The sequence below is a fragment of the Mauremys mutica genome, chromosome 1 (genome assembly GCF_020497125.1).
Source record: "Mauremys mutica isolate MM-2020 ecotype Southern chromosome 1, ASM2049712v1, whole genome shotgun sequence".
Lineage (NCBI taxonomy): Eukaryota > Metazoa > Chordata > Testudines > Geoemydidae > Mauremys > Mauremys mutica.
In genome coordinates this window covers 67,549,832-67,577,827 of record NC_059072.1, presented here as the reverse complement: position 1 = coordinate 67,577,827, position 27,996 = coordinate 67,549,832, and the positions used below count along the sequence as shown (strand labels likewise).

General features: G+C 42.2%; 1 protein-coding gene across 2 annotated transcripts; it reads left to right on the top strand.

Moving 5' to 3' along the window:
- Window positions 1–27,996, top strand: TSPAN8 (tetraspanin 8). Of its 2 annotated transcripts, none has more exons than XM_045014811.1 (8): window positions 1–20; window positions 9,811–9,873; window positions 12,884–13,012; window positions 14,339–14,413; window positions 14,506–14,613; window positions 21,234–21,383; window positions 23,459–23,542; window positions 27,702–27,996. In XM_045014811.1, exons 2-8 carry the CDS (start codon window positions 9,811–9,813, stop codon window positions 27,753–27,755), a joined length of 663 nt encoding a protein of 220 aa, XP_044870746.1. In that variant the 5' UTR covers window positions 1–20; the 3' UTR covers window positions 27,756–27,996. The 2 variants fall into 2 exon arrangements, with proteins under 2 accessions (XP_044870746.1, XP_044870736.1); XM_045014801.1 differs by lacking the exon at window positions 1–20 and adding an exon at window positions 3,154–3,326.

Genomic DNA, 27,996 nt, shown 5'->3' with positions numbered 1-27,996 from the left:
GGACTTGCTTGTAATAACTGGTAAGTAGTTCTTTTCTGACAAGAGAATTAAAACCCGAGAGGTTCTGATAAATTACTTCAGCAACTGCAGCCTCCAATTGTACCTGCAATACTGAAAAAATAGGCTGAGACGTGCCTAAAATCTAGATCTTAAACTTTTTAAGTCTTCTAACCGCACTGCAACTGTATACACAATAGCGCCAGATCTGTAACTATACTGGTCTTGTGCCCTGCACAACTGAAAACATAACAGAGGGGGAAACTGGTTCTATTTCTGACACACCTTGGCACAGCCTCTGGCTTGATCATCATCAGAGCGGGGTGAATAACTGTTTTTTTTAATTTAATTTTTTTTTTGGTTAGCTGGCAGTTCAAAAATATTGTTTGGAATCGAACAAAACTTTGTGTTCAACCTGAAACAAATAGATTCATTTCATTTCTGGGCAATTTTAACCTTTAAGTAAAAGCAAAGGGCTAGATTCACAGAATCGCTGGAGGAGGAAGTGGTGCCACCATTTCTCTTAACCTAATAGCCCAGTGTTTGAGGAACTCACCTGGGATATGGGAAATTCAGGCTTAAGTTCCTGCTCTAGGGCAGAGATTATGAACCTGGCTCTCTTCCTTCTCAGAAGCATGTTCTAACCACTGTGATATTGGCCATTCTAGTCTAGGTCTTTCTCAAGTTCTCCTGTTGATGCTGTTCCACTTTGTAACAAAAACAAAGACAGAAAGAAAGACAGACTTCATAGTCGGGTGGTTAGAGCACTCTTTTGGGAATGGAAGATCTGGATTCAAGTCCTTATGCCAATGAATAAAGTAATTGTCCAAAAAAATTTGCCCAGCTTTAGCTCTAAGTTCTTCCCAACTTCAACAGCCTCTAAAGGGGCTATTCCAGTAGCTGGGGATCTTTGGAGTTAGGTAGCCAGTACACCAGCTTTGTGCCTTCTTTGTGCTCCAGAGTGGTGGAAAGAAGATAGGAAGGTGGGGTGGGACCTATAGACTCCCTTTATAACATGCAAAATGTTTGCATACTAACCTCCTAGAGAGGGGCCATTATGTACATGTTTATCCTTGGTTTCTATATCAAAATGCTTCTCAGTTTATCACATTTCCCCCCCAGTGATTTCTTTTCTTTTTGAATGTCTGGTCCAAACATTTCCGATAAAACTATTTAAAAACTTATCAATTGTTAATGGGTATCTACTATACAAGACAGTTCATGACTATGTAATCTCTGGTACAATATAACACTTTTCTTCAGAGCTACTCTGATAATAAACCTGCTCTAAATGCAATTCCATGCTTTAACTTTAAACTTATCTCTTCAAAGCAGATGTCAGCTGTAATTCTTTCATTGCCCTTTAAAGAATCTGTCATATAATTTTATATGGCACTTGAACTATTCTCATGATTCATTTGGAGCTATGTAATTTTTCCATGAAGACATATAAATTTATTTACTTGTTTATTTATCTGGGTCTTTAGATCTAAAACATACTGCTCTGTTGTTTCTCCAAGTTTCTGAGAAATATGCATTTCATAAGCACAATTATTTTTAGGAACATTCTCTGATTCATTTTGGACGTTGTGAAATAAATTAGTCACAAAGCCCTCAGGATTAGTAAAATTGTTACTTCCAAAAAATATGCCATACCTCTGAAATTTGAATATCAATTAGGTTAATTAAACACCAGTCATCAGAATTCAGAGCAGGTGAGTCTTCTTAAATTTAGTTTAATAAAAATTATGGGCTATATTTAGTCAGTGTAACCTAGAGCACATCCCCTTTATAAAGAACAACAAGAAGAACCCATGTTCAGTGCCCAACAAATTTTATTGATCCAACAAAACCCAGGACAAGGTTACATATCCATGTGTGCCATCTTCAGACACCTTGCCTATTAACCATTTACATATGTATGTAATGCTGCCCCACACAAGGGCATGCTGTCAGCAGCGGGCATCAAATCTTGGACCTCTTGAGCTAAATGCATGAGCCAAAAGATGCATCTCTCTTAGCCAAGACTGTAGCAATCTCTAGCTGGCTGAGCCACCACTAGAGGGGGACAGATTGCCACTCCGAGGGGGCAGGGGTTACATTTGCAAATATAGAACACTCCCCAAACCACCTTGCTGTGCACTCAGAATGGAGATCTGGAGGATAACAGTAAACACCTCTGACTAAAGAGGGGGGTTGATCAATGTGACTGGGGCTCAAACTGATTCAGTGTAGCCCATCCCCAGCCTCTACCAGCAAAAGTTCTGTGGGCCCATCTGCAAATTAGAGCTTTCTTTCCATGGAGAACCCAATGTAACGCCTGCCTGACTTTCATCCCCCGGGACTGTTTTGTTGAGTTTCCTCTAGAAAACATAGCGATAGAGAAGGCCAAACAATCTGATATCTATATTCATTTAATAATATCTTTTTGAGGGCAACCAAAGAAAGAAAAGTAAAGTCATTACAATTGTCATTGTCATTTACTCTGGGACAAAATCCTGGCCCCTGCTCTCAGGGCGTAAGGAGTCTCAGAGTGGAACCATTTGACCACTGTGCTAGGGCAGAAAAAAATCTGGGAATCTGCCCAGCGGCTGTATGCTCTGCACTACAGATCCCAGCTCCATGGGATGCTGTCATGGAGGGAAAGCCAGGAGCAATCTGGAGAGGGCATTGAGATTGAAATAATGGTGGCAGATTCCTCTCTCCCACTCCTGTGCAGAGAGAGCCAGCATCCATCCCATTATTTAGGCTGGATGTTTGGAGCAGGATTGAGGGGAGGGCTATGAATTCTGGCAATGTGTAAATAAAGTGATGAAACAGAGCAAATCTTGTAATTGTTAGAAGCATTAGAAGTGCAAGTGTTTAGCATTTAATGTTAGATTTTCTTAAAAGTGACCCTATAAACGTTTTACATTTTTATTTCCTCTCCTCCACTTTTGATATTACGCCTTATCCTATAGTATCTGTTTACTTTTGGGGTATGGAAAATAAGAATGCAAACATAAAAGCTTCCAATCCTGTGGACAGAGCAAGAGAACATGCCTATGCACATATTCAGAGATAACACTTGGTGATGCTTTTGAGTGCTTGGTTAATATTTACCCAGGGCATATGTAATAATTGAACAATTGTAACTGCTTTCCTCCAAGACTTTTGGTATCAGAGCACAGAACACAGCCTCAGAGCTTTTCGAAGAGTTAAAAAAAAAAGAGAGAGAAGAGCTCCTGTAAAAGCTTTCTCTGAAATTTTGGTTTCACTAGCTTTTGAAAATGGCAGGGGTGAGCAGCTGCATGAAATATTCCATGTTCATCTTCAACTTTTTGTTCTGGGTAAGTTGATGTTTAAGTTACTAATAGTGGCATGGGAACCAGAGTCCACTGTATTCAGGGAATATAGCAGCAGCAGTTATAAAGGAAATTAGATATAAATAAAAAACTAGAGTATGATTGGAAATAGGTAGAGCAGAGGGGAGAGAGAATCCATTGAACTTCAGCTTATCAGCAACATTAGCTTAGTCTCTGGTTTTCTTTCGTTTTCAGTGCTAAGTAAATGCCTGTATTTTTTGTACATTCAAAATTAGAGATCTAGTTCTTGTGACGACATATTGCAAGTGCCCTCATTTTGAGGGACATCACTCATTAGAGTCCAAAAGTTGCCTATGTTACATATGAACTATCTCGGTTTTACTGTTGTAAATTATTTACATCGGGGGGTTAGAATCATTTTATAGAAGCATTTTTAAATCTTTTGCAGGAATAATGTTTGTATGTGTCTTATTTTGGCTCTGTCTTGCACTGAGTCTCTTACTTTGGCTCTGGCACGCTGACAGGTTGCAATAGTGCGTATTAGGGGTAGTATGTGAGAGAGTAGAATCCAGGCCTGATGTAAAAGAAGAGCAGTGTGAAGCCTTCTGAGTTTGGTTTGAAACAGATCTCCATACTTGTTGTGTCTTTACTTGTTTGCAGACCTGGAAGTTTTTGAAAGGTTTGAGTTCAAATAAAACCAGTCTTCTCATGGCTGAATCTTGTCAACCCTTAGACAAGAGCTGTGACAGGTTGACAAAGGGAACACTGAAACCAGAAGTGGATTTAGTAGCTACACCAAGGGACTTGCCTCAAGGGATCTTTCCCAGTGAACAGAAGACAAAACTCAAAAGAAACCACAAACAGTAGCTTCTGAAAGTTTGTGGCTAGCCAGATAGAGTTTTCCAGAGCCTTTGATGCCTTGGGGACACAATAAATAAACGTCTAATGAGCCAGTGCTGGTTTGTGAACTCAGACCTAGCCCAGGCTAATTTTGAGTGTGTTTAAAGTTTAAGCTGAACATAGATGTGACCTCAACAGCCATGTAGTCTGGTCCGCTGCACTCAAGGCAGGACTATGTAATAACTAGACCATTCCTGACAGGTGTGTCTAATCTGTTTACATTCATTTGTTTACCTATTTACATTAATTTACCTTTTTACAATTTGTCTAATCTGTTCATCTATTTACATTCATTCTTATGGGGAAATTGGATTCACTTAACATCGTTTCACTTAAAGTAGCATTTTTCAGGAACATAACTACAACTTTAAGCCAGGAGTTACTGTATGCAGTTGATTGTTCTTTCCTAAGTGGAGTACTTTGCATTTGTCCTCATTGAATTTCAGCCTATTTACTTCAGAACATTTCTGCAGCTTGTCCAGATCATTTTGAATTTTAATCCTATCCTCCAAAGCACTTGCAACCTCCGCCAGCTTGGTATTGTCTGCAAACTTTATAAGTGTACTCTCTATGCCATTATCTAAATCATTTATGAAGATGTTGAACAGAACCGGACCCAAGACCTGTCCCTTCAGGACCCCATATACCCTTCCAGCTTTACTTTGAACAACTGATTACTCTGGAAATAGTTTTCCAGCCAGTTATGCACCCACCTTATAGTAGCTCCATCTAGGCTATATTTTCCTTGTTTGTTTATGAAAGGTCATGCTAGATAGTATCAAAAGCCTTACTGAAGTCAAGATATACCACATCTACTGCTTCCCTCCATCTGCAAGGCTTGTTACCCTGTCAAAGAGAGCTATTAGGTTGGTTTGACATGATTTGTTCTTGACAAATCTATGTTAACTGTTACTTATCTTATTATCTTCTAGGTGTTTGCAAACTGATTACTTGATTATTTGCTCCATTATCTTTCTGAGTACTGAAGTTAAGATGACTAGTCTGTAATTCCCCAGGTTGTCCTTTTTCCCATTTTTATAGATTGGCACTATATTTGCCATTTTCCAGTCCTCTGGAATCACTCCCGTCTTCCATGAGTTTTCCAAGATAATTGCTAATGTCTCAGATTTCTCCTCAGTCAGCTCCTTGAGTATTCTAGAATATATTTCATCATGTCCTGCTAACTTGAAGACACCTAACTTGTCAAAGTAATTTTTAACTTGTGCTTTCCCTATTTCAACCTCAGATCCTACCTCATTTTCACTGGCGTTTACTATGTTAGACATCCAATTGCTACTAATCTTTTTGGTGAAAACAGAAACAAAAAAGTCATTTTGCATTTCTCATATGTCCACATTCTGTGAAAGCACTCAGAATTCAGCAGAGAGAACAGTGGGTATTACTATAGCTTTTAGCCAGTGTTCCCCAAGCACACTCATCCTGGCACTGTCCAGAAGTGGGCGGAGCACTGGGTCTATTGGCATTGCCAAAAGTGCCAGCAGTCCAACCAACTTGCACCAGGGGCGGCTGTAGACATTTCGCCTCCCCAAGCAGGGCAGCATGCCACGGGAGGTGCTCTGCCGGTCGCTGGTCCTGCGGCTCCGGTGGACCTCCCGCAGGCACGTCTGCGGGAGGTCCATCAGAGCTGCGGGACCAGCGGACCCTCCGCAGGGATGCCTGCGGAAGGTCCACCAGCTCCCGCTTGCCGCCCTCCCGGCGACCGGCAGAGCGCCCCCCGCTCATGCCGCCCCAAGCATGCGCTTGGCGTGCTGGGGTCTGGAGCTGCCCCTGACTTGCACTGCCCCCTGCTGTGGGGTTGAAAAATCAAGCTTATAATAGGAAGCTAAGGTAGCATCAGCCTCAGAACAGCTATTGCCACTTGAGTACTTTTAGTATATTGAATTTCAACAAAATCAAGGCAGAGCTTTATTCAGGGCTCCTGTAAGGACATAGGACTGGAAGGGATCTCCTGGGTCATCGAGTCCAATCCCTTGCTATCACAGGCAATCCTGTCATACAATCCCATTCATAAATTTATCAAGCTTCATCCTAAAACTAGTTAGGTTGTTTGCCTCTGCAACTCCTATTGGCTGTTCCAGAACCTCCTCTATGGGTTAGAAACTGTCTGATTTCCAGCCTATGCATCCATGCAAAGGAATAAGGGTATGTAAGTCTCCTTCTTGCTTCTTTACCCAGGCTGCCTACAATACATGAAGCAGTGCAGTGAGGAGTGCAATCTCCATGTGATTGCAACTCCCTCACCTACCCATGTGGGTAGGGAGTGGGTGGAGCCCTAGTATTCTAGTCAGACATCACAGTCAGTACATCTGCATCAAGTGTAGGGCTGGCACAGAATTCTGCACTTGCCTTTGAAGGAAGGGGGTGGGGAACCAGGCACCAGACTGTGACTCTGTGAGACACAGTCTGGGCCCTGGTCTGCTCCTGAGGCAGTTCAGCTACATGGGTGGCCCTTGGTCAGGGCTTGTGGCAAAGCCACAATATAGCCTCAGTTATTTGCTTTTACCCATAGAACTGGTTGGAAATTTTCTGATGGCACATTTTTCCATTAAAAATGCTGATTTGTCAAAAATGAAACATTTTGTCGACATGTATTGATTTTGACAAAATTTCATTTGGAAAAAAAACCAAAAAACCAGAATGGAGCATTCCGATAAGGTTGAGACATTGTGTTTTGACCCACTCAGAATGTAATGCTTCATGTTTTTCATTTTGAAACTACTTTTTGTTTCAGATTTTTTAAAAATTGGGTTTTATAGAAGAAAATCTAAATTGGAATGAAATATGTAGACTTTATCAAAGCAAAACATTTTGATTGATCTGAAACTATTTCTGTGTGTGGTGGGGGTGAATTTCAAAATTTTGCAGGAAACTGCAACAATTTTTTGTTCTCTTTTATTTTGGAAAGGAAACATTTTGAAATTGGAGTTTCCCACCAAGTGGAAAATCTAGTTCTGGGCCATATTCATTTTATTATTACTGATATATTTCTCTGGCAGTAATAAAGTCATTAATAATATTGTGGGTCAAATTTTGTTCATGAGTTTAGGCCAGGGGTCGGCAACCTCTGGCACGCGGCTCGCCAGGATAAGCACCCTGGCAGGCTGGGCCAGCTTGTTTACATGCCGTGTTGGCCGGTTTGGCGGACCGTGGCTCTCACTGGCCGCAGTTCACCGTCCCAGGCTAATGGGGGAGGCAGGAAGCGGCGTGGGTCAGGGATGTGCTGGCTGCAGCTTCCTGCTGCCCCCATTGGCCTGGGATGGCGAACCACAGCCAGTGGGAGCCGCGGTCCGCCGAACCTGCCAATGCAGCATGTAAACAAACTGGCCCGGCCCGCCAGAGTGCTTACCCAGGGCCGCGTGCCAGAGGTTGCCGACCCCTGGTTTAGGCCAAATGTACTTTCTCACATGAGAAGTGCCACTGAAGTGAACGTGACTAAAGCCCATAATGTCTGGTACATAACCAAATATTTTACTCAGTGAAATAGACCAATGCCTGAACATGGGGTCATATAATACCATCAGTTTTTAAGCCAAAGTCCCCATTGATTTCAATGGAAGTTCTAGTTAAAATTTGATAACATGAGATAGCTGTAGCAAATAATATTCTCTCTTTTTATTGTTTCCTCTTGTTCATATATAAAAGCCTATAAACAGACTAAATACTAATGTACGTACAGGACTTTTACTTAGAAGCAGAAAAAAATATAGTGTTCAGGTTTGAGTATTGGCCATGTTCCACATTAAATAATCTGCTAAAGTCATTATGGGATCTGAGATTGAGTATTATACCAGCCCTTTTAGTGGGTGATGGTTTTTATTAAGGAAAATTGTCTAAAAACCATAAAAATAACACTTTTACTTCAGAATGCCCAGAAATGGTCACAATCTTACTGAGATGCCTATATCATCATCTCTCTCAAAAATTTAAAGGTCATCTTCTACCACCGTTACTTAAAGTGACCTCTAACGGGATACAGCAAGGTAGCACTGAACTTGTGTAAGCGTGGCAGTCTGTCCTTAAATGATTCTTCTTTCGCCTCTCCCCACATCCCCTCCATTCTTTCAAGCCAGTACATTCTTTGGATCTGGTTCTCCTCTTTCACTAGTATAACTATCTTTATTTCAGTGGTTCTAATCTGAGTTTCATCAGAGTTAATGAGAGGAGAGTCAGGCCCTTTGCCTGCCTACTAAGCCTTCATCCAGTCATTAAGGTCTTCTCTAGGGTGACCAGATGTCCCGATTTTATAGGGACAGTCCTGAATTTTGGGTCTTTTTCCTATTACCCTCCACCCCGGTCCCGATTTTTCACATTTGCTGTCTGCTCACCCTAGTCTTCTCTGGTCTGAGGAGGATATCTGAAAGGCCACAGGATGTATGCTTTCAACTAGCTGGGCATGTCTCCAGTTGGGTCCAGTATACCCCTGCTTGATATGCAATGCTGATATTATTCTTGGAAACCAGGATCTGCACATGGTTGTTTGTGGTCAACCACTGCATCTAATAAAAAACACGGGGTGGGTGGGTCACTCAGGGCCAAATCCTAAAATCCTTCTCAGATTTTACTCAGTCACCAGTCAGACTCCCAGGGACATAATTAAAAAAGAAAACCATGAAATCAGTTCAAGTTTACCTGAATAAAAAGTGAGGGAGGACTTCAATATTTGATACTTGATCATTAATATTAGGCCATATTGGGCCCACGGGAATGTACCTGTCCTGCACCCAGAACTATTTCTCACTTCCTACCAGTCTGTGGAGAGCTGTCTGCAGGGTTGGAACCCATTGGATTGGATCAAGTATTGGCTAAGCTAAGTGGAAAGAGTGGGTGTGCTAAGGGGGGTGGAGGAATGCACACCATCCCTTCTCTGGTCCTGCAGTACTTATCTGGAAAAGGCAATGCAGCTTGGGAAGGCTTTTGGCAGAGGGAGTCCCTGGTAGTGCAGTTTCATTAGAGAAACAGTGCCAGGGAACAAAAGGCTGCTGCGGGTAAGGGGTCTCCATGTGGATGGCCCTGATATGAGAAATTATCTTTTTTTACAACTCTGGTATACACTGTGTTCTCTAACTATTATAACATTGTATATTTATATACACCCTCATCCCATGGGATCACAAAGTGTCTCCCAAACCACATACATAAATCATCACTGAACTGTAGGAACTTCTGGAATTGGAACATCAGGCAGCTGGTGCACAGCACACTGCACCACTCGGGTGAGTGAGGGAAATTCAGCTGCCATTTATGAAGTTTTCTGGCTGTGAAGCTGTATCCTGAGCTGTAGGCTGTTGATCTTTCTTTCGCTTTGCTGTATAGATAATTTCAGTATTTCTGCAGGTATCTGGTGCAGTTGGGGATGTTGAGTGTATGTACAGGGAGGCAGTGTGACCTAATGGGTAGAAACTCAGCTCTGCTACTGAACTGCTGGGCAAACATGGCCAAAGAACTTCCCCACTGTCTGCCTCAGTTTCCCCAACTGTAAAATGGGGATAATGATACTGATCTCCTTTGTAAAGCACTTTGAGTGCTAGTGATGGAAAGTGCTATAGATGAGAGCTAGATATTAATTACTGATGTTTTCTCCCTGCAGATGTGTGGCTGCATTATTCTGGGCGTCTCTATCTGGATGCGTGTAAGCAAAGCTGCTCAGGAGGTAAATGTATTCTGTCCTACAAAAAAACACTTTTTTTCAGCCTAAAATGATAAAGCACTGGGTCAACTAATAAACACACATTCATTTTCTACAGTAATTTCCATGAGCTTGCTAGCCTTTCTGTGAGGTGACTGGTGTGTGTGTGTGTGTGTGTGTGTGTGTGTGTGTGTGTGTGTAGTAACCAAATTATGATCTCTAACATTAAATAAGAGGGATCAGTCAGGTGGTCAGATGTAATGAATGGTACAATTGCAGAGGTATGTGTGCAGTGAGCTTTTCTTTATGGTACTACTACTATATATGTTTACAGTGTTGGTGGCAAAGCTGCTTAGATTTCTATTGTGTGACATGATCCTGATCTTGCTCCCGTTGAAGTCAAAGGGAATTAGGCCATTGATTTCGATGTGGGAGAAAGATCAGTACCCACGTAACAAACAGTTTCCTCAAAAGTCAGTCCAAATTTTTTTAGAAAAAGAAATAAGTATACTCAGGAACCTTTTTGAATTTTCCAGTGAATTTTCTGCTTTCTAACCCTTCCTCAAAAGTGGGATGTCTAATCCCTGAGCAATTTTAGCCTTTCCATGTAGGCAAATATTTTCCCTATGTTTCCAGTTGAACTGTTAAAATATGAGGCCTGATCCTGTAACCCTTTTTACTGCACGAGTAAGGATTTGCAGTACAGGGCCCTAAGGTAGCAAAATCAAGAAGTCCTTATGAAGTCCTTTCCTGCAGAAATCCTGCTGAAGACGAGAGGAGAGGGAAAACTGCCCAAGGTCCCCTTCATGGAGTTTATCTGGATAAGTCCATTGGATTTTCACCTATCACCATCCCTCCTTACAAAATAATCAGGAAGTTCACCTACCATGGTCTAAGGTTCTTGAGGAATCTACCCCAGAGGCCAAGGCCTTCTGTGTGGAGGCCCTTTGCTTCTTCAGTGGTTCTGGGCCCCCCTGCAACCTGCTGTCAATCGTCCCTGACAGCAAAGTTCCATTGGAGTCACACTCTAACAGCAACTCTTCCATCTGCCACTGCTCAGGAATCTCCCTTAGTGGGAGGCTGGTTCGATAGCACAGAGGGGCTTAGCGGACTAGTATGCACTCTGAGCTTTTAAGATTTACTATATTGATGGGGATGGGGTGGGTGAAACATCCAGCTCCAAACTCTTGAGAAACATAACTCTTTTCTTCAGTGCATGAATCTGGGTCAGAGGGAGATAAATGGGTTTGAGACTTTGTGAGTAATTTTTTTCTTAAAATGCTTCTTGACTGATTCCAGAAGTGAAAAAAAAATGGCTATCCATGTTGGAAACAATTTTTTTGACTTCAGGTTGATTTTATAGGGCTGATTAAAGTGCCAAGACATCTGATTGCCAGTCTGTTGCCACACCATGAGCCAGGGCACTTTTCCCATCAATCAAGAACAATATGTCTTTGATCAACATTTTCACATTTACAATTTAAAAAAAAAAAAAGATGTTGGCGTCCTACCTCTGGTGGCTGGCTGTGTTGCAGCCAGTCAATCTCAGAGTGAACTCCCACCTTTGCCAGAGTGTGGACATGAAAGAACACACTGTATATTTGTTATAGAGTCCCCTGGTACAATGAAGTATGGCCATATTTTATATAAAGTCATTGGTGGTGGAGAAGTGGAGAGCTTTGAGCTTCTTTATTACATAAGAGGATAGAAGACAAGTTCCAGTCTCGAATCTTCCAATCTTCTACAGAGGCTCAAGTTGCCACACCTGTCTTATTGACTTTATACAGCACACTTCCCCAAATGGCCTTATATACCTGGGACACCTTAATCACAACAGTGCTCTGCAAGGCCACGAGTCAGGAAAGCATTTCTATTCAGGACAGTATTTAGGTGTGTACCTAAGTGCTTTCCTGAATTGGATCCCTAGTTCTAAATAGATGAACTGCTTCAACTGCTGCCTGCAGAATTAAGAGTTAGAGACCAAATCCTGAAGTCCTTACACATCATTTCCAGTCTTCACTCAGGCAAAGTTTCCATTCAAAGTCAATGTGCATTTTGTCTGACTATTTTACTGAGTAACAATTTCAGGATTTGGCTGTAGATGAATACAGCTCTCTAACAGTAAATAGGTATTTACTGCAGTATTTTCAGCTTGGAAAAGTAAAGCACACTGCATTTTTCATATTATACTAGTCTATATGCACCTTTGCTATTTCCGTCAGAAGATATATGTGACAATTTCCAGACATTGTTACTAATCTTGGCAACAGTGAGGAAAATATTCTTTGAAAGTTTCTCTCAATTTTGGCCTACAGCCCTTCTCATGCCCAATCGGAACTGAATAAATTGATATTTAATTATATTGAATTATAGGAATTGTTTGCTTAAATATCACACACATCAAAATACAGACACCATCCCTTAGAGTAATACTGAGGAAACCGTTTAAAACAAATAGAAGCCTTGGAAAAATGTATCTGACCTTGCCCTCTTGTGTATCCAGTACTATTCTGAATAGTGCTCTCACAGGAAGTGCAACAGAGTAAAAGTGAGTGCATTTCTGGTATTGTCATGAAGAACTTTTTTTCCCACAACACTAGATTAATAACAGAACTTTTCCAGGTAATCATTCTTTTCCACATGTAGTAAAAACAAATATTTATTGGCTGAAAATAGAACAAATCATATTTAAGACAAAGGACCTTTGTTTATTCACTAAAGGTGAAATTCACTCCTGTGCAGAGGGCCAGCACAAAGACAATGGACTGCTAATTGCTACTTAAACTCTCAAAATAGGGCTGAAATGGGTCCATAGGTCTTAGGGGTGTCCTCTACTCATGAGAGAATGTCACGCTGATTGATTAATCCATACATAACAGTTCTCTATCCTCAACTACAAAGTCACCCTCTTTTTGGGGGCGGGGAAGGGGGAGGTGTGGAATGGGGAGGGAGAGGTAGATCAGGTTATCTAACAAATTTCCCTTCTTCTAGAAAGGATTTTCTTACAGCTGAGTTTTTGTTTCTCTCTCTACAGGATCTCAATTTAGATAGTAGCCTGTTTTCAGCTGTTGACCTGATGATAGCAGTGGGCTCCATCATTATGGTCCTTGGTTTCCTGGGGTGCTGTGGTGCAATGAAGGAAAGTCAGTGCATGCTGATCTTGGTAGGGTCACAGAAAGAAAAACCTTTGCCTAAACTTTTCAAACTAAAGTTAGGGCTGGTGGAAAAGTTCCTTGCAAATGAGACTGGTTGTAATCTGGGGCAGTTCTGCTTGATCAAATGATTATTTGTATTAACTGTTTGGAACCATTCCACCCAGTGCATGGTGGGATGCCTCTCACTGTCTGACAAAAGCAACTTCCATAAGCAGGCTCTGGAGGGTTTCCAAAAATATTGGGCCATATTGTGGCTGCTTAGCGGCCTCCCATGATAGCAGTCCTTTCACTCTTGGAACTGCTAACTCCATCAAATCCCAGAAGAAGTTATCCCAAAGGATAGTTTACACAGAGCAGGGCTGGTGTATGGGTATAGCTGCCAAGTATCATGCATCTGGTGTGACACTCAAATCATTTCAGCCCTATTGAGGTGTCATTGGTTCTGACAGCTGTGGGAATGGGCCTGAAGCTGGTCCTGTCTGCCAGGGCACTGTGGGCACTATGCCTCCCCTCGCCCTTCTCCCTCTTCTGGATCCCAGAGGGGAAGGAGCAATTAGTGGCAACCACGTGGGAACAGAAGGTGAGGGGGACCCAGTACTGGGTCCAGAAAGCCCTTAGCCAGCTCCCAGCTTTCTCCCCAACCAACTCCCACTCAGCTTCCCCCTGCCAATCTTCTCCCAGATTCCCACCACTGTCACTCCCCCACCCAGTCACCTCAGATAGCCCCCAGGTCACACCTGATTTCCCCCCACCCGCAGCTTGCCTTACCCAGCACCAAGCCATCTACCCAGCATCCTTAACCACAGCTGCTAAGTACTATGAAGCTATGAAGCTGGGAGGGGAGAGAAGCACCAGTGCAAGTATATTCACCACAATTTGAAGATTATGGGATTGGTTTGTCCAAATATGCAAATTAATGCATTACATCATTTGCATAAAATGTCACACATGGAGCTGCACAAAACATTTGTACTGGGGAAGGCAGCAATCTGTACCATGCCAATGGAGAGAGCACAATATGCAGTCCCCATGTGAACTTAGCAGTCTTCGGATAGATTGTGCCTGCATGAGACATAACAGCTCCCAATGCTCCTCCTGGAACAGTGAAACACTACATCACCCCTTATACTGGTCCAGGGCATTTGTGTACAGAAAAAGGGCAATTTTTGTCTCAAACTGAGTTAGGATGAATACGTTGATCAGCTCTAACCAGGATGTAAATTTACTCTACCAAAGTTTCCATTCATGTAAATAATAATTTGACACCAATCTGGAAGAAATGATCTTTTGCTGGTCAAAAGTATTAACTTTTGCCTTCTTTGTTTTCTTGCTAGTTTTTTATTGGACTGCTTTTGATCCTGATTCTTCAGGTCGTAGCAGGTATTTTGGGAGCAGTGTATAAGTCTCAGGTACTGTATGGTTCAATCACATTTGCTGAATTCTTTGCAATATTTTACATATAGTATGAACTATTGTAATATAATATCGCTTGGATTTCCAGATAGAAACAACACTTAACAAGACTCTTTTCGAGGAGGCAAAGAAGTTGCAAGCTGTCACTCAGGATTCTCAAGTATTTCAAGAGAAGTTTCAGAAGTTTGAGAAAATGGTAATTGAAGGCAGGTTTTATCTGTCTCGTCTGTTGCATCTGATGCAGAGTTAATCCTTGTTTTATCACTATACTGCCACAGAGTTGAGTATCACCCTTCTGAAAAAGCATAAACTGCCCTAAATGCAGCTGAAAAACTGTACAAGGGGATTCTATTCTCTTTGTGTGGCTTGGAGTTCTTTCCTGTGATGATTTCCCTGCAGCAGTGTTTGTGTAAGAATTGAGAGTAGGGGTTTAGCACAGACAACCTGTATCTGCCGATAGTGGGGTGGGGGGGAGCAGAGTGAGGGCAGATGCTTCAGCAGATGCTACTGAGCATGTAAAGTCCATGTGAGCATGCTCAGTACAAGCCAAGCAGCAAATCTGGGGATACACATGACCCCACTTGCCCTGCCCCACATGTTGTCTCTGGTTTAGAATATTTACTGGATCCACCACTATGCAGTTCCTCATGCCCAGTCCCCCATTCCCCCTCTCCCCCCCGCCACTGACTGAGCCACTGACTAGGGGCTTACATATGAGTCATCCTTTAACTTTCTGAAAGTCTCTTTCTAGAGGAACATTTTGAGGAAGTTTGGTATCTCTGTCTTTATCCCATTGACTTTATTGTATTATCTAAGTACCTGCATGTTGTCAGAGCACTAAGCATTTTTGATACATGAGCATTTGAAGAAAAGAGAATGCTTGGTAGTTATCTCACTTCTTTTTTTTAGGAATATCATATCTGCTTGTGTAGAAATTCCAACTTTGTTATATTCATTTGTTTTCTCTCAGAACTACTGAGCTATATTTTAGAAAGTTTTATGGTTGACTCATTTACTACAACTATTTGAACTTCAAAGTTCCATGTAAAGTTTGTAAATCACTTAAGGACCATGTGAGTTTATAAAGTCTGGATATTATGTATCTAAGATCCATAAATTAAATTATCTGGTTCAAAGAACCTAAGTTTGAGCTATATAAACCAAATAACTTTGATTCAAAGATTACAAACTCTGCCCTGTGCCTACAGATACTGTAAATTTCTTCATCCAAACACCCTTACTCAAGAAAATTTGAAGCACCCAGCAGTTCTTGTAAGTAACATAGAAAGCCATGAATAAAAAGCTTTCAAGGTCTTCACATGCTGCCAAGAGAATTTATAAGGTCTGCAGATTCACTTGTTCCTTGAAAGGTCTCCAGCCCCTTCCTGAGGCCCATGTAAGCTCTGCACTCATTATACCACTATGAAGCTTACAAGATCACAGATATTATCTATTGAGTTTAGAAGTTCCAGAGGTATTGTCTCTCTTTTGCAGAGTTTGCATACTCATTCTGTTGATTTTGTAAGCTTTGTTCTTACTGCTATGGAGAGTACAGGGTCTGCAGCCTATAACCAAATACAGACCATTATAGATACCTGAACCAAGCCTCTGAATTTGAGCATATCCAGCCTTTGATTCATAGATTCCAAAGCCAGAAGGGACCATTGTGATTATCAAGTCTCCTGTGTAATACAGGCCATAGAACTTCCCCAAAATAATCCCTAAAGCAATCTTGATTTAAAATTGTCAGTGATGAAGAATCTACCATGACCCTTGGTAAATTGTTCCGATGGTTCACCTTCACTGTCAAAAATGTATATATATTTCCAGTCTTAATTTGTCTAGCTTCAGCTTCCAGCCACTGGATCGTGTTATACCTTTCTCTTCTAGATTGAGGAGCCCATTAGTAAATATTTGTTTCCCATATAGCTTCTTACAAAAGTTATTGTAATCTGGGGATGCATAAACTAGGAATCTCAAATAGAAAGACAGAGGTTATTTTACCTCTGTATTTGGAACTGGTGTGACTACTGCTAGAATACTGTGCTCAGTTCTTGTGCCCACAATTCAAGAAGAGTGTTGATAAAGTGGAGATAGTTCAGAGAGGAGCCACAAGAATGAATAATAGTTTAGAAAACACGCCTTATAGTGACAGACTCAGAGAGCTCAATCTATTTAATTTAACAAAGAGAAGGTTAAGAGGTGACTTGATAACAGTCTAATAGTACCTTGGATTTGGATCCAGGTCTAAAAGTTGTCACTCTGAATAAAGTAATAGACTAAATTCCTAGATTCAAACACTGCTCAAAGGGCTTGGCTACACTTGAGAGTTGCAGCGCTGGTGGAGGCTTTCCAGCGCTGCAATTTAGTAACTGTCCACACCTGCAAGACACATCCAGCGCTGCAACTCCCTGGCTGCAGCGCTGGCTGAACACCTGGTCTGGTTGGGGTGTAACGAGTGCAGCGCTGGTGATGCAGCGCTGCTCGTCAGGTGTGGCCACACACCAGCACTGTTATTGGCCTCCAGGGTATTAGGAGATATCCCAGAATGCTTTTAACTAAATTACTCTCTTTGTTTTGTTATGCTGCCTCTCTTTGTTTTGTTGTGAACTCGGGGCTCTGGGATCCGGGAGCTGCTTATCTAAAAAACAAACACAGCTCCTGTTTGCTGTGATCAATCTGTAACTGACTGTGAACAATCAAATGAGATAACCCCTGTGAATGAGGCAGGCAGGGGGATGAGTGTTTGCTTGACGAGAGAAACAGCTGCTTATCTGGTCTGCAGGCTGTTTGCAGTTAAGAGTAAGGGGTCGGGAAAATGTTCTGATTTTGCAAGGCAGGGAGCTGATACACAGTGTCGGCTCCAAAAATCCACACTCTCTCTCTCCCCCGCTCCCTGTCACACTACACCCCACCCCCCTCTTTTGAAAAGCACGTTGCTGCCACTTGAACGCTGGGATAGCTGCCCATAATGCATCACTCCCAACAGCGCTGCAAATGCGGCCGCACTGTAGCGCTGGTAGCTGTGAGTGTGGCCACACACCAGCGCTTTCCCTACACAGCTCTACGACCAGCGCTGTAACTCCCAGCGCTGCAACTCTCAAGTGTAGCCAAGCCCAAAGTCAGGAAAAGTCAGACAAAGAACCAAACTTTGCATCTTGGAGCTGTCTCTACTGAGCATTCTGAATACCTCATATAATGCTAGGTTTGTTGACTGCTGTGCCGGTGGTCCTTATCGTCTCTGGAGAAAACAGACCTGATTCACAGCTATGGGGACATGAGAGATGCAATTTGAACTCTCTGTGCTCAAATGCAGATTCATCCCTAGGCTAGATTGCGATTCTGTCACCACCCTCTATCTTTAAACTCTACCTTAGAACTTTTATTGGAATTTACCTGCATAAGGACACAGTAACTAATAAAAGACCTTAGAATTTGGCCAGTGCTGGGCATAAAATATAAATAACATTTTCATTTTCTTCTTAAAAATACTAAAGAAATTCTCAGTATAAAAAGTGCCTCACCTGCTCAAAGGCTTTGGTTACTCTCTATAGGTGAAGCACTTATCTGTAGCATCTGCGTTAGTTTAGACTGGCAATGATTGTTCAGTTTCTCACCTAAGTGATGCCTGAAATGTCTCAGTATTTTTCTCTACCTTCAGAAAAACTTCCTTTCCAACACAAACATGATACAGAAGGATGGAATTTAAAGTACTCTGTTTTAGCTAAAATGTTTTTATTTCTTCTAAATACTCAATGAAAGAAGGAACTTGTAAAGGGGTCCTTGGTGAGCCAAGGAGCCTAGTGGTTAGCACTTGCTTGGTCATGCGGCAGTGGTAGGAGAGTCCAGGTCCAACCACTACATTGGGCTCTGACCCAGGGCCCTAGGAGCAGGGATGCTGGAACTAGGGGAGGGGCAAGGGGACCATGGCCTCCCAATTTTTAACATGGGTATAGTTTGGGGGTTGCATTGCACCGCCCCCTAAACTGCAAGCCTTGGGCAGGCACGGAGCGGTGGCAGCAGGGGCTGCGCTTCCTGGTGTGGGGAGCTGATAAGGTGATCATCTCCCCTGCCATCAAGCACAGCCCCTGCCGGAGGGGATGGGGTTGAGGTGGGCCCTAGCACCCCCTTGCCAAGAGGCCCCACCCACTGCTCCTCCTCTCCCCCCTGAGGCCCTGCCCCCTGGCCAGGCCGGAACAGAGCCGGGCCATGATAAGAGCTGCCCAGGGAACCTAAGCTGCTGTGGGGAGCCCCAAACCTTTCAGCTGCCATGGGTGGAGCGCCCGAGAGGGCAGGGACACGGGCTCGGGGCTGCTTTCAGGCACCCTGACCCCATCCCGCAGCAGGTGGAGGGTCTGGGGCTTCTCACAGCAGCCCGGGCTCCCTGGGCAGCTCTTACCACAGCCTGGCTCCAGCTTCTGGCCTGGCCATGGAATCGTGCCTCAGAGGGAAAGAGGAGGAGCAGGGTTGGGCCACACGGGAAGAGGAGGAAAGGGGGGAGGAGCTTGTGGCCTTCTCACTTATACTGAGGTTCTGGCCCTGTTGCCTAGAAGGGTCACTAGCATTGGGCCTCTGGGAGGGGCCCTTCCCTGGGTCTCTTCCTAACACAGTTTCCTTCCCTCAGCTTCTGATCCCAGATAAGGGGAAAAGAAAAAGGAAACCAAAAATGGCCAGCGCTGGCTGGGCTGTGCATACAGCACTGTGCCTTCAGGGAGGCCTCTCCAGCCCCTTTTTTGCAGGAGCCTTCAGGGCAGGTCTGCATTCTTCCTCAGCCTCCCCTTTCTGAGCTGGGTTGCTCCCTTTTCAACCCTGTCTCCCGCTGGAGCATGCTCTGCAGGATTGGTAGGGCAGGGCTACCTGGACCCAATCTAGTCCTTTAACCTCTTCTGTCCCAGTGTGGGGTTTGTATACCCCATCACAGAGCTACATATCACACACCATTTTACCAGTGTTAATTGAAATTTGATATCTTATTTAAAATAAATGATGATGGATCCAAGCGATGCTGGAATGACAACATAATGGGTTTATGGGAGAAAGCAAACGTTGTATAAAGACTTTATTAAGGAGGATTCAAAACAAAGAACAATAACATTATAACAAGCTCTGCTAATTCTAACCCTCCCTTCCTTCCCCAGTCTGAGGTCTTCACTTTACAGGTCTCTAATGAGGCAATAACTCAGAGCTGGCAGACTCCTGCGTCAAGGGAGAGACCACGCCCAGCATTAAAAGGCTTTCTATCTAAGGGAAGTTCTTTCTCTATCTGGCTGCACTCCCCATTCAAACCAGCTATGGCAGCGACCTAGATATGCAATCTGTATAATCTTTTCAGCACTCAAAGAATGACAGACACTATTTTGCCATGACAAATGTCACCCAGTGACAGCACTACCAGTGAGATAAGATGCTTTAAAAGAGGGTGGAGGGCCATTGGTTCCAAGCTGAAGATATTTTGAAGGAAAGTTGTTACTCCAACCGTTACTATTTTAAAATCAGCCACCAGTCTGTAGTGGCAAATTTACTCCTGGGATAAGGGAGCCGGTCAGGGACTATATAAGTCATAAAGAAAAATTAGCATATCTTATGGAACATTCACCATGTGTTGCTTATTTGAAATATTTTCTCCCTTATTAGAAAGTCATGTAATGCTATATTTTATTGTAAAAGAGAAAGAGATAAAACAGGATAAAAAGAGAGGTTCTTTCTGTGGGTTTATGTCCAGGCTCATATCCATGCATGCCTAACACCAAAAGGTGGAATATTCAAGATGCATCTGATTCTGAAAGATGCCTCCTGAGAAGTGCAGAATATTCACAACTCCCATTTGCATCAAGGGACAGGCCATTCACCACAGAGCAGCTAGTGCTCAGAACCATTCATTCTTATTATGCCTGGGTGTGCATTGCCTGGTCCATATGAGCACATGACTTTAGGGGATGAGCTTAAAGACTCTTCTTCTGAACACTGCCAGGGATGCTAGGGGAATGGCAGCCAGACATTTAGACAGCTTGTGCTGCCTGCTCCTATTGCTCACCCAACCCATTGCTTATGATATCATAGACAGCCCCCAGGAGGGGTGAGGAGTCTCTCTGGAAAAAGTAGAGGTAGAGCCATAGTGGCTCTGTTTTTTAGTAAATCATGATTGTTTTATGATGTCCCATGATGTTTGCATGTCTACAAGATGAGTGGTTCCAACTGCCCTTTAAAACAGAGAAGAGCTAAAACCAGAACTTTGTGATGCCCTACCTCCACCCCTGCACTTTGATGGTTTGGATAAAATAGAACCTGAACCAAAACCACACCTTGTTTAGGTTTTTAAACCCAAAACAAATCCCTAGCCTCTCTGGCCCATGGCTAGGTTCATGGGATACCCATCCATTAAGATAGTTATTTTTCTAGCTATCACATTTTTATATGTCTGTATTGTCTTTTTTTTCCAGGTTGGCTTTTTTCACATGTGAAATACTTTGGCTATGTCTAACATACAAATATAAAATACAGGGAAAAAACATAATTCTGAAAACATCCAACATTGTTACATGCTATGTTGTGGCACATGCAGTCATTAATCCAAAGCCATGTTACCGATTCTTTCTTATTGTATATTGGAAATCTGTTCCTTCTTCATCCTCTTTATTTATTGACTACAATTCACCTGCCATTCTGATTATTGATAGAAGACACTGATACATGTACACAAAGGGCCTCTTAGATGTGCAATGTCTTGGTAAGGTTTGCAATCGTGAAACAGATTTATGTGACTTGTTTTCAGTCACCATTCTTCCCTTTCACCCCTCCATTTCTCCTCTTTTACAGAATCAGTGCTGTGGTTTGGTGAAGGGATATGAAGACTGGGGGAGCAATTTTAATTCTCCTTATGGTAATTTTAAGATCTGTGAGTGTGCGCAGAAAGACCAAAATACAGATCTCTGCATCTTTTATTCTAACAGATATATTTATAAAAAGGTAAGTACAATTTTTACATATTGCACTTTCCAAAAAGAGGTTTAGAGTGAGGTTCTGTCTGCTTTGCATGGTCATTAAAGAACCTCTGATACTTTTGAAAAGGAAAAGGGTTTGTCCTGTTTTCTTTAGTTAAATTTTCCTCTCCTCCAGCAGTTGTGAAGTGCAGAATGCTTGTTGGCTGCTGCCTACTCCCCCTGCCATGCCTGCCTTTCTACAGTGCCCTAAGGACCTCTGCAGCCTGTCTGGGTTCCCAGCTTGTGGTCACCAGTGAAGATTCTGAGTGACAGGAGGCCTTAGTGACAGCTCCATATTGCTATGGGGATTACTCACCTCCTCTCTCACCTCAGGCTCCGGATTCCACACAAAAAGATAACTATATTGTCAGACATGTTTGCCCAGGATTTGACCCATAGCTTTTAAAGTACTTAAGAATTTTTCAGGATAAAAGGCTTCAATGTAAGAGATTGTTAATCTCTTTTTAAAAGGTTCACGCTCAGTTATAGAATCCGCTGGAAGGAAATGCTGCATGTTTTCTGACAGCACACTTGAGGGGCCATTTCCCCCAGCTGTACCCCTTGGAAAAGCTTTCGGCATTTAATTATAACAGTAAGACAGGGTGCATGATGACAGGCTGCAAAGAGAGATTCAGACAAAAATTGGAGGGTGGGAGAAGGGAACTCAATTCATCCATTTCAAGATTTATCTGTCTCATTACATGGAAATTAGAACTCTGCAAATCCTGAGAAAAATAGTGAAAACAGCCATAAAATGTCTGCATTTTTAGAAAGTTAGTGGTACAACATGTCTGGTTTTGCCATTATCTACATCTACTATATAGCTGATTTCTATAAATATCAAATTTGGGGGCTAGATTTTTATAAATATTGAAGTTCATTGCCAGATTCTGTCACCCTTATTTATGCTGAGTACTAATTCATTCTTCGAGTAGTGTCACTGAAGGAAAGCTGCTTGTGAATAAGGGTATATTCAGCAGGTGTGTAGGATGGCAGAGTCAAGTCCTAACATTCAGAAATAAGAAATGGTATGTTCCTCTTTGGCCAAAGTTCAGCCAGGGTCTAAATGGACCCAGAGAATACAAGCATGAAAATATAGATGAATTATTGTGGGTGCAAGACAAATTCCCTGTGCAAACCCACCAAATTTTATGGGCAAGAGTGGATATTGGCAGGATTCTTGTGAAACAAACCCACCATTTTGAGACCTGCTGCAATAGTGAGTCAGAACTAAATTTAAAGCCTTTTTGAACGAAAGATAAACATGTTTATCACTGGGGAGAAAATAGGGTGAAAGAAAGTCCATCCACATGTCGGGCAGGAGACAGTGGTGGTGGCGGAGGGTCCCTGTAGTTTTCATGGCTCTGGGCCTCACTTGGTCTTCACCACAGTTTGCAAGAGCAGTTAGTCACCAACTTGAGCAAATGTAGTCATGATAAGAACAGGCATATGTACATTTATAAAAAAATACAGAGAGGCTCCAACTGGAACTCCAGATCTGAATTTCTCACTCCATCCCACTTCCAGCCTGAGCCCCTCGAACATCTGCAGAAGTTTGGATTTAAATGTGTCTCCATGTCCAATCATCCTGCTCTGAGCCTGTAATAAACCTGACCTGGAATAACAAATGCAAATATCAGTGTAATGGGAAATTGACTCACTTCCAGACCCAAACTTCACAGCTTTGGCCCCTCTCTAATAAAAAGGGATTAGACAGAGAAAATAAGAGTAAATTATATTTTTACTTCATTTTGCATGTGGCAGTATCACAAACCCTAGACACAGAAGCAGTGTCTTTTATTCTGAAACTTTACCGTACATGTATATTTGGATACTAGATTCATATTTGGGAAGACAAAGAGCAGATATTCCTCCCAGAGCACAGGATGGTTGCAGGTGGACTCTTTGTCTTTGTAACAAACCAGAGCAAATTGGAACAGCTTCTCTTGCACATGGTGGATTACCTTTTTGGCCAGTGCTATCCCATGCAGCCAACGATTTTAGAGGCTGTACTCCTAATGATCTTCTATTACTCATAATTAATCTTTTCTTTTCTTTCAGCCTTGTAGTGTTGTGGTAATTGATTTCTTCAAACACCATATGGTCATACTCATGGGGATCGCATTTGGACTGGCATTTATTGAGGTATAAATCATTAAAATATTTACTAGATGACAAGCAAAGTGTTGCATTTGAAAGTATGCTGGGACTGGGATTAAAATACCTGGATTGCTCTACTATTAGGCAAGAGTGAATTGGTTTTAACCTCATCCTGAATTGTACTATCATTTAGTATTTAGGTATATTGCAGTAAGGGTCAAGACCTCAGGATCAGGACCCTACGGTGGTGGGTGCTGTACAAACAGGTTGCACATCCCACTTCCTGCAAAGAATTTACAGCCTAAGGGCTAAATTGTAACTTTACAATTGGCCTTGAGCAAGAGCTGGTATGTAGCTGCATAACCCCAGCAGCATATCAGGGAGAGTCACAGTCCTCTCCCTATTCCCCCCACTTGCTGGGAGGAGAATAGTTTACTTAGTGTGCGTCTGGCCAGTTGCTGGTTTCTAACCACGACAGGAGTGAGGTTCTGGAACAGCCTCCCACTAGGGGTATGGGGGCAAACAAGATAGCTTTAAAATGGAGTCTGAATGGGATTATATGACAGGGTTGCCTGCAATAGCAAATAAGTGGACTTGATGAACCAGGAGGTTCCTTCTAGTCCTATGTATGCTGTCTGGCAATGAAGTGGCAGAACGAGAGATTCTCCTGCCACCCCTTCCTTTCCTACCTGCTTGCTCACGGTGGGTGGATCTACAGAGTAGCCCCATCATAGAGTTTTTGGGGGTTTTTTTTATATTTTTCTTTTCTCACTTTCATGTGTGTTTTTATTTTCTGGTTCTTGTCAGCAGCAGAAACAGAGGGGCCAAAAATACCAAAAGAGATGCTATTCTTGTCCTATTTCTGGCCCAACTAGATAGAGGAAATGGTAGAAATTTCACAAGAGAACCCATCCTTATGGGATTTCTAGCTGAGCTGGAAGTTGGTCTGAACTTTGGGGTGCTCATCTGAACCAGGCTGTCACCCTGAGCCTTCTCAATTGCAGCTATTACTACTTGCTGGAACCTGAAATTCAACCTTTTTTAAAAAAAATTGCTTTAATGGGCCCTGATTTGAAGTCTACTGAAGTCAACAGACCTTCCAATGGGCTTTGGATCAGGTCCAAAAAAAGTTATCGACCTTGTCTTTCTAAATACATTGATTTAAGAAAGCTTTGTATTGTCAAGAGTTCAGGCCAGCTACATTAATCTCAATTGTAACTAAATTGCAGCCCTCACATAATAGAGAGATTATGATGTGGAATTATTGTTCTGAGGACACAGTTCCCCCATAGAGGAAATTTAAACAGGTAAAGAGCAGAATATACAATTGGAATGTTTGGGCTACTTATTTCAATTGTTTCTTCATTTACTGAACAATGACACAATACATTTACTCTAAAGGAATGAGGGGGGAAAAGTGATGTTATCTAGTTAACCACCTGACTAATGTTAGGTTCTGTCTATGCCTAAGAAACAGGGGACTTAATTGCTTTGCCTCATTCCATTATTTCACATTTTTTGTATTACTTCTTTGTAGTTTTCCCCCCTGAAATTAGACGCTTGAGGATAAAAAGAGCATTTTGCATGTACTGAATCCATAATTCAGACTGAAAAGGTTTTTAAATTATAGCATTGCTTTGGCAGAGAATTATTCTCTCTGGCCTAATAGTGGGCAGGAGCCCCAACCTAAAAAATCCATGTCCAGGAAAGTAATAGTAAGCAGGAAACATTCAGTACAGCTGAAGTGCTTGATATGACTTGCAACTAACCTCTTACTTTACATTTCACATAAGGCTGTGTACTCACCACGCATAGCACACCTTTGTGTCAGGGTGCGATGCTGCACGGGGTCCTCGTTTCCAGCACTGCCTACTGACCGTCTGCCTCGCACTGGCTCTTCCGTGCCTCAGTCCTCCAGCCAAGTCACATAAAGTTCAAATCCCCTCCAGGGTAACCAAAAGGTCCAAATGAAAATCCAAATATCTGAATAATTCTTCTGCCCTCTTGGGCAACTGAAGTCTTCTGCAGCATGTAGAAACCCTACCTCAGAGCTACTCAACCACAGGACCTACTCTGTGGGTTTGTCTCCATAGGAGAGTCTTCTCTCCTGTATGTATCAGTGGGGTAGCCGTGTTAGTTTGGATCTGTAAAAGCAGCAAAGAGTTCTGTGGCACCTTATAGACTAACATGTTTTGGAGCATGAGCGTTCGTGAGTGAATACCCACTTCGGTACCCATGAAAGCTCATGCTCCAAAACGTCTGTTAGTCTATAAGGTGCCATAGGACTCTTTGCTGCTTCTCTCCTGTATGGTCTCTCCCTGGATCTTGTCCCCTTTCCAGGGCCTGCCCCCCACAGGGATCAATTCTATCACTGTGGCTTTCCTCAGTCTACTTGCCCAAACCCCTTCCCATAGAGAGTGGGAACTCCATACCTCCTCTCTTCTGGACCTTCTCCACTCAGCTCTGTTTAATTAATCCTCTGCAGGATTAACGGGGGTCAGTCACTTTCACTCCATTACATCCAGTTGGTATCACGAATTGCCCCTCCATGGCTAGATCAGGGGCAAGGCTGAGAGTAACTGCTAGGTCAGAAGCCAGCCAACAGTCTGCCACCGTTCTCCATTTGGGCATTGTTCGTTGCTGCTGTCTCTCTTGATCATGAGAGGACTAAAAAACAAACAAACAAAAATCCAAGGGAAAGATCCTCAGCTGGTGCAAATTGTCATCGCTCCATTGACGTCACCGAATCTATGACATTTTATATCCGCTGAAGTTCTGCCATCAAGATGTTAATGTGTTATGACATCTCAAATGATAGCCATTAAAAGGGCACTTGCTTAACCAACCCCCAACCAAACTCAACAAGTGCTCTTCCAAAGCTTCTCCTTGTCTCTTCTTTTTGCTATCGGCATACCGAAACATTTACTCACTGTGATATTTGTATAAATTAGACCATAATCTCCTTGAATTGGGGATGTTGGACCAAAATCAACACAGACACAAGTGAATATGCCTATGTGGCTTATACTAGCCACTAATGAATTTGTCTCCTTGTCTGGCTTTAGATCTGTATATTCTCTATGTTCTCCATTGTAAATTTCTTGAAAAAGTTAAACACTGTTGTTTAGTTGCTTCATAAATGACTATTTGGATCTTTCCTGTTTTTATTCAACACTTCATATAGTGATAAATTAAGGGCATAAGGGATCATCTAATTGGTTCTCAACTTATTTACACAACCTTTGTGTTATGTGGGCTGCATCAAATAGTACCTCTATGGCCCTGAGGATGTCACATCGGCCGCAGCTCTGTGCTGACTGGGCCGCAAGTGGCCTGCAGGATGCAGGTTGAGAACCACTGAATAATCTGCAAAAATAACAGGAGTACTTGTGGCACCTTAGAGACTAACAAATTTATTTTAGCATGACCTTTCATGAGCTACAGCTCACTTCTTCAGATGCATAGAATGGAACACACAGACAGGAGATATTTATACATACAGAGAACATGAAAAGGTGGAAGTATGCATACCAACATAATCTGACCTCCTGCATAACCCCAGCCACAGAATTTCACCCAGTAATTCCTGCAACAAAACTGCACCTTAGTCAGATTTTATTTCAGTCAGCTAGTTCTTTAATAGATGCAACATTTCTGGCTTGATCAGACTATTGGTAAATTTAAAATATTTGTAATGTGACTATTTAGCACCCAAAATGATAGGGGTGTCTGAGTACATATGTATATAATGTGTGTGTATAGATATAATATAAAAGCTAATGAAACACACAAAAGGTAAAAATAGAAAAGATAGAAGATGTCAAAGAAACTAAAATCTTGGTATATTACAGAGTCTGAGAAGTTATTCCAGAAATTTAGAAAATAAAAATGAATCGCTGTATTTAAAAATCCCACATCTAAAGAAGGGTCCCCCATCAACATGGGCCATCATCTTTTTTAAACAAAGTTTAAGTCTTCCATCTTCTCTGCAATCTTACCTGTGGTACATACTGATTTCATTAAAATCCCAATACTCTAGAGTCATGCTTCTAGTGAGAGTCATTGGAAAAAATCTACTCCACCACAGATTTAGTCTGCATGTAAATCCAAGACATTTGCAAACAAAATATTCTCATTGTGTATCAATTCTATGTAGGGATTTCCAGGACTGCTAAGTAATACCATAAATGTCTTTGTTTTCCAGATTGTTGGTTTGGGGTTTTCGATGAGCCTGTACTGTCAGATCCAGAGAAAATGAAACAATGAAAGTGTCAGAACTATGTCCTCAGCCAAATCAAAACTTGTATAGTTAGATAGGTATTTGGCTTGCCACATTTAAATAAATACACACATGTCACAAGCAGCTGTTTTGATAAAAGCAGCAGCCCTGATGAATACAGATTCTTCCTGTAAAACAATCTCCTTAAAATTAATGAGATTAATGATGTGAATGTGGATTTTTATTTGCAATAAATGTCTTTACAACTTTGATGAGCTCA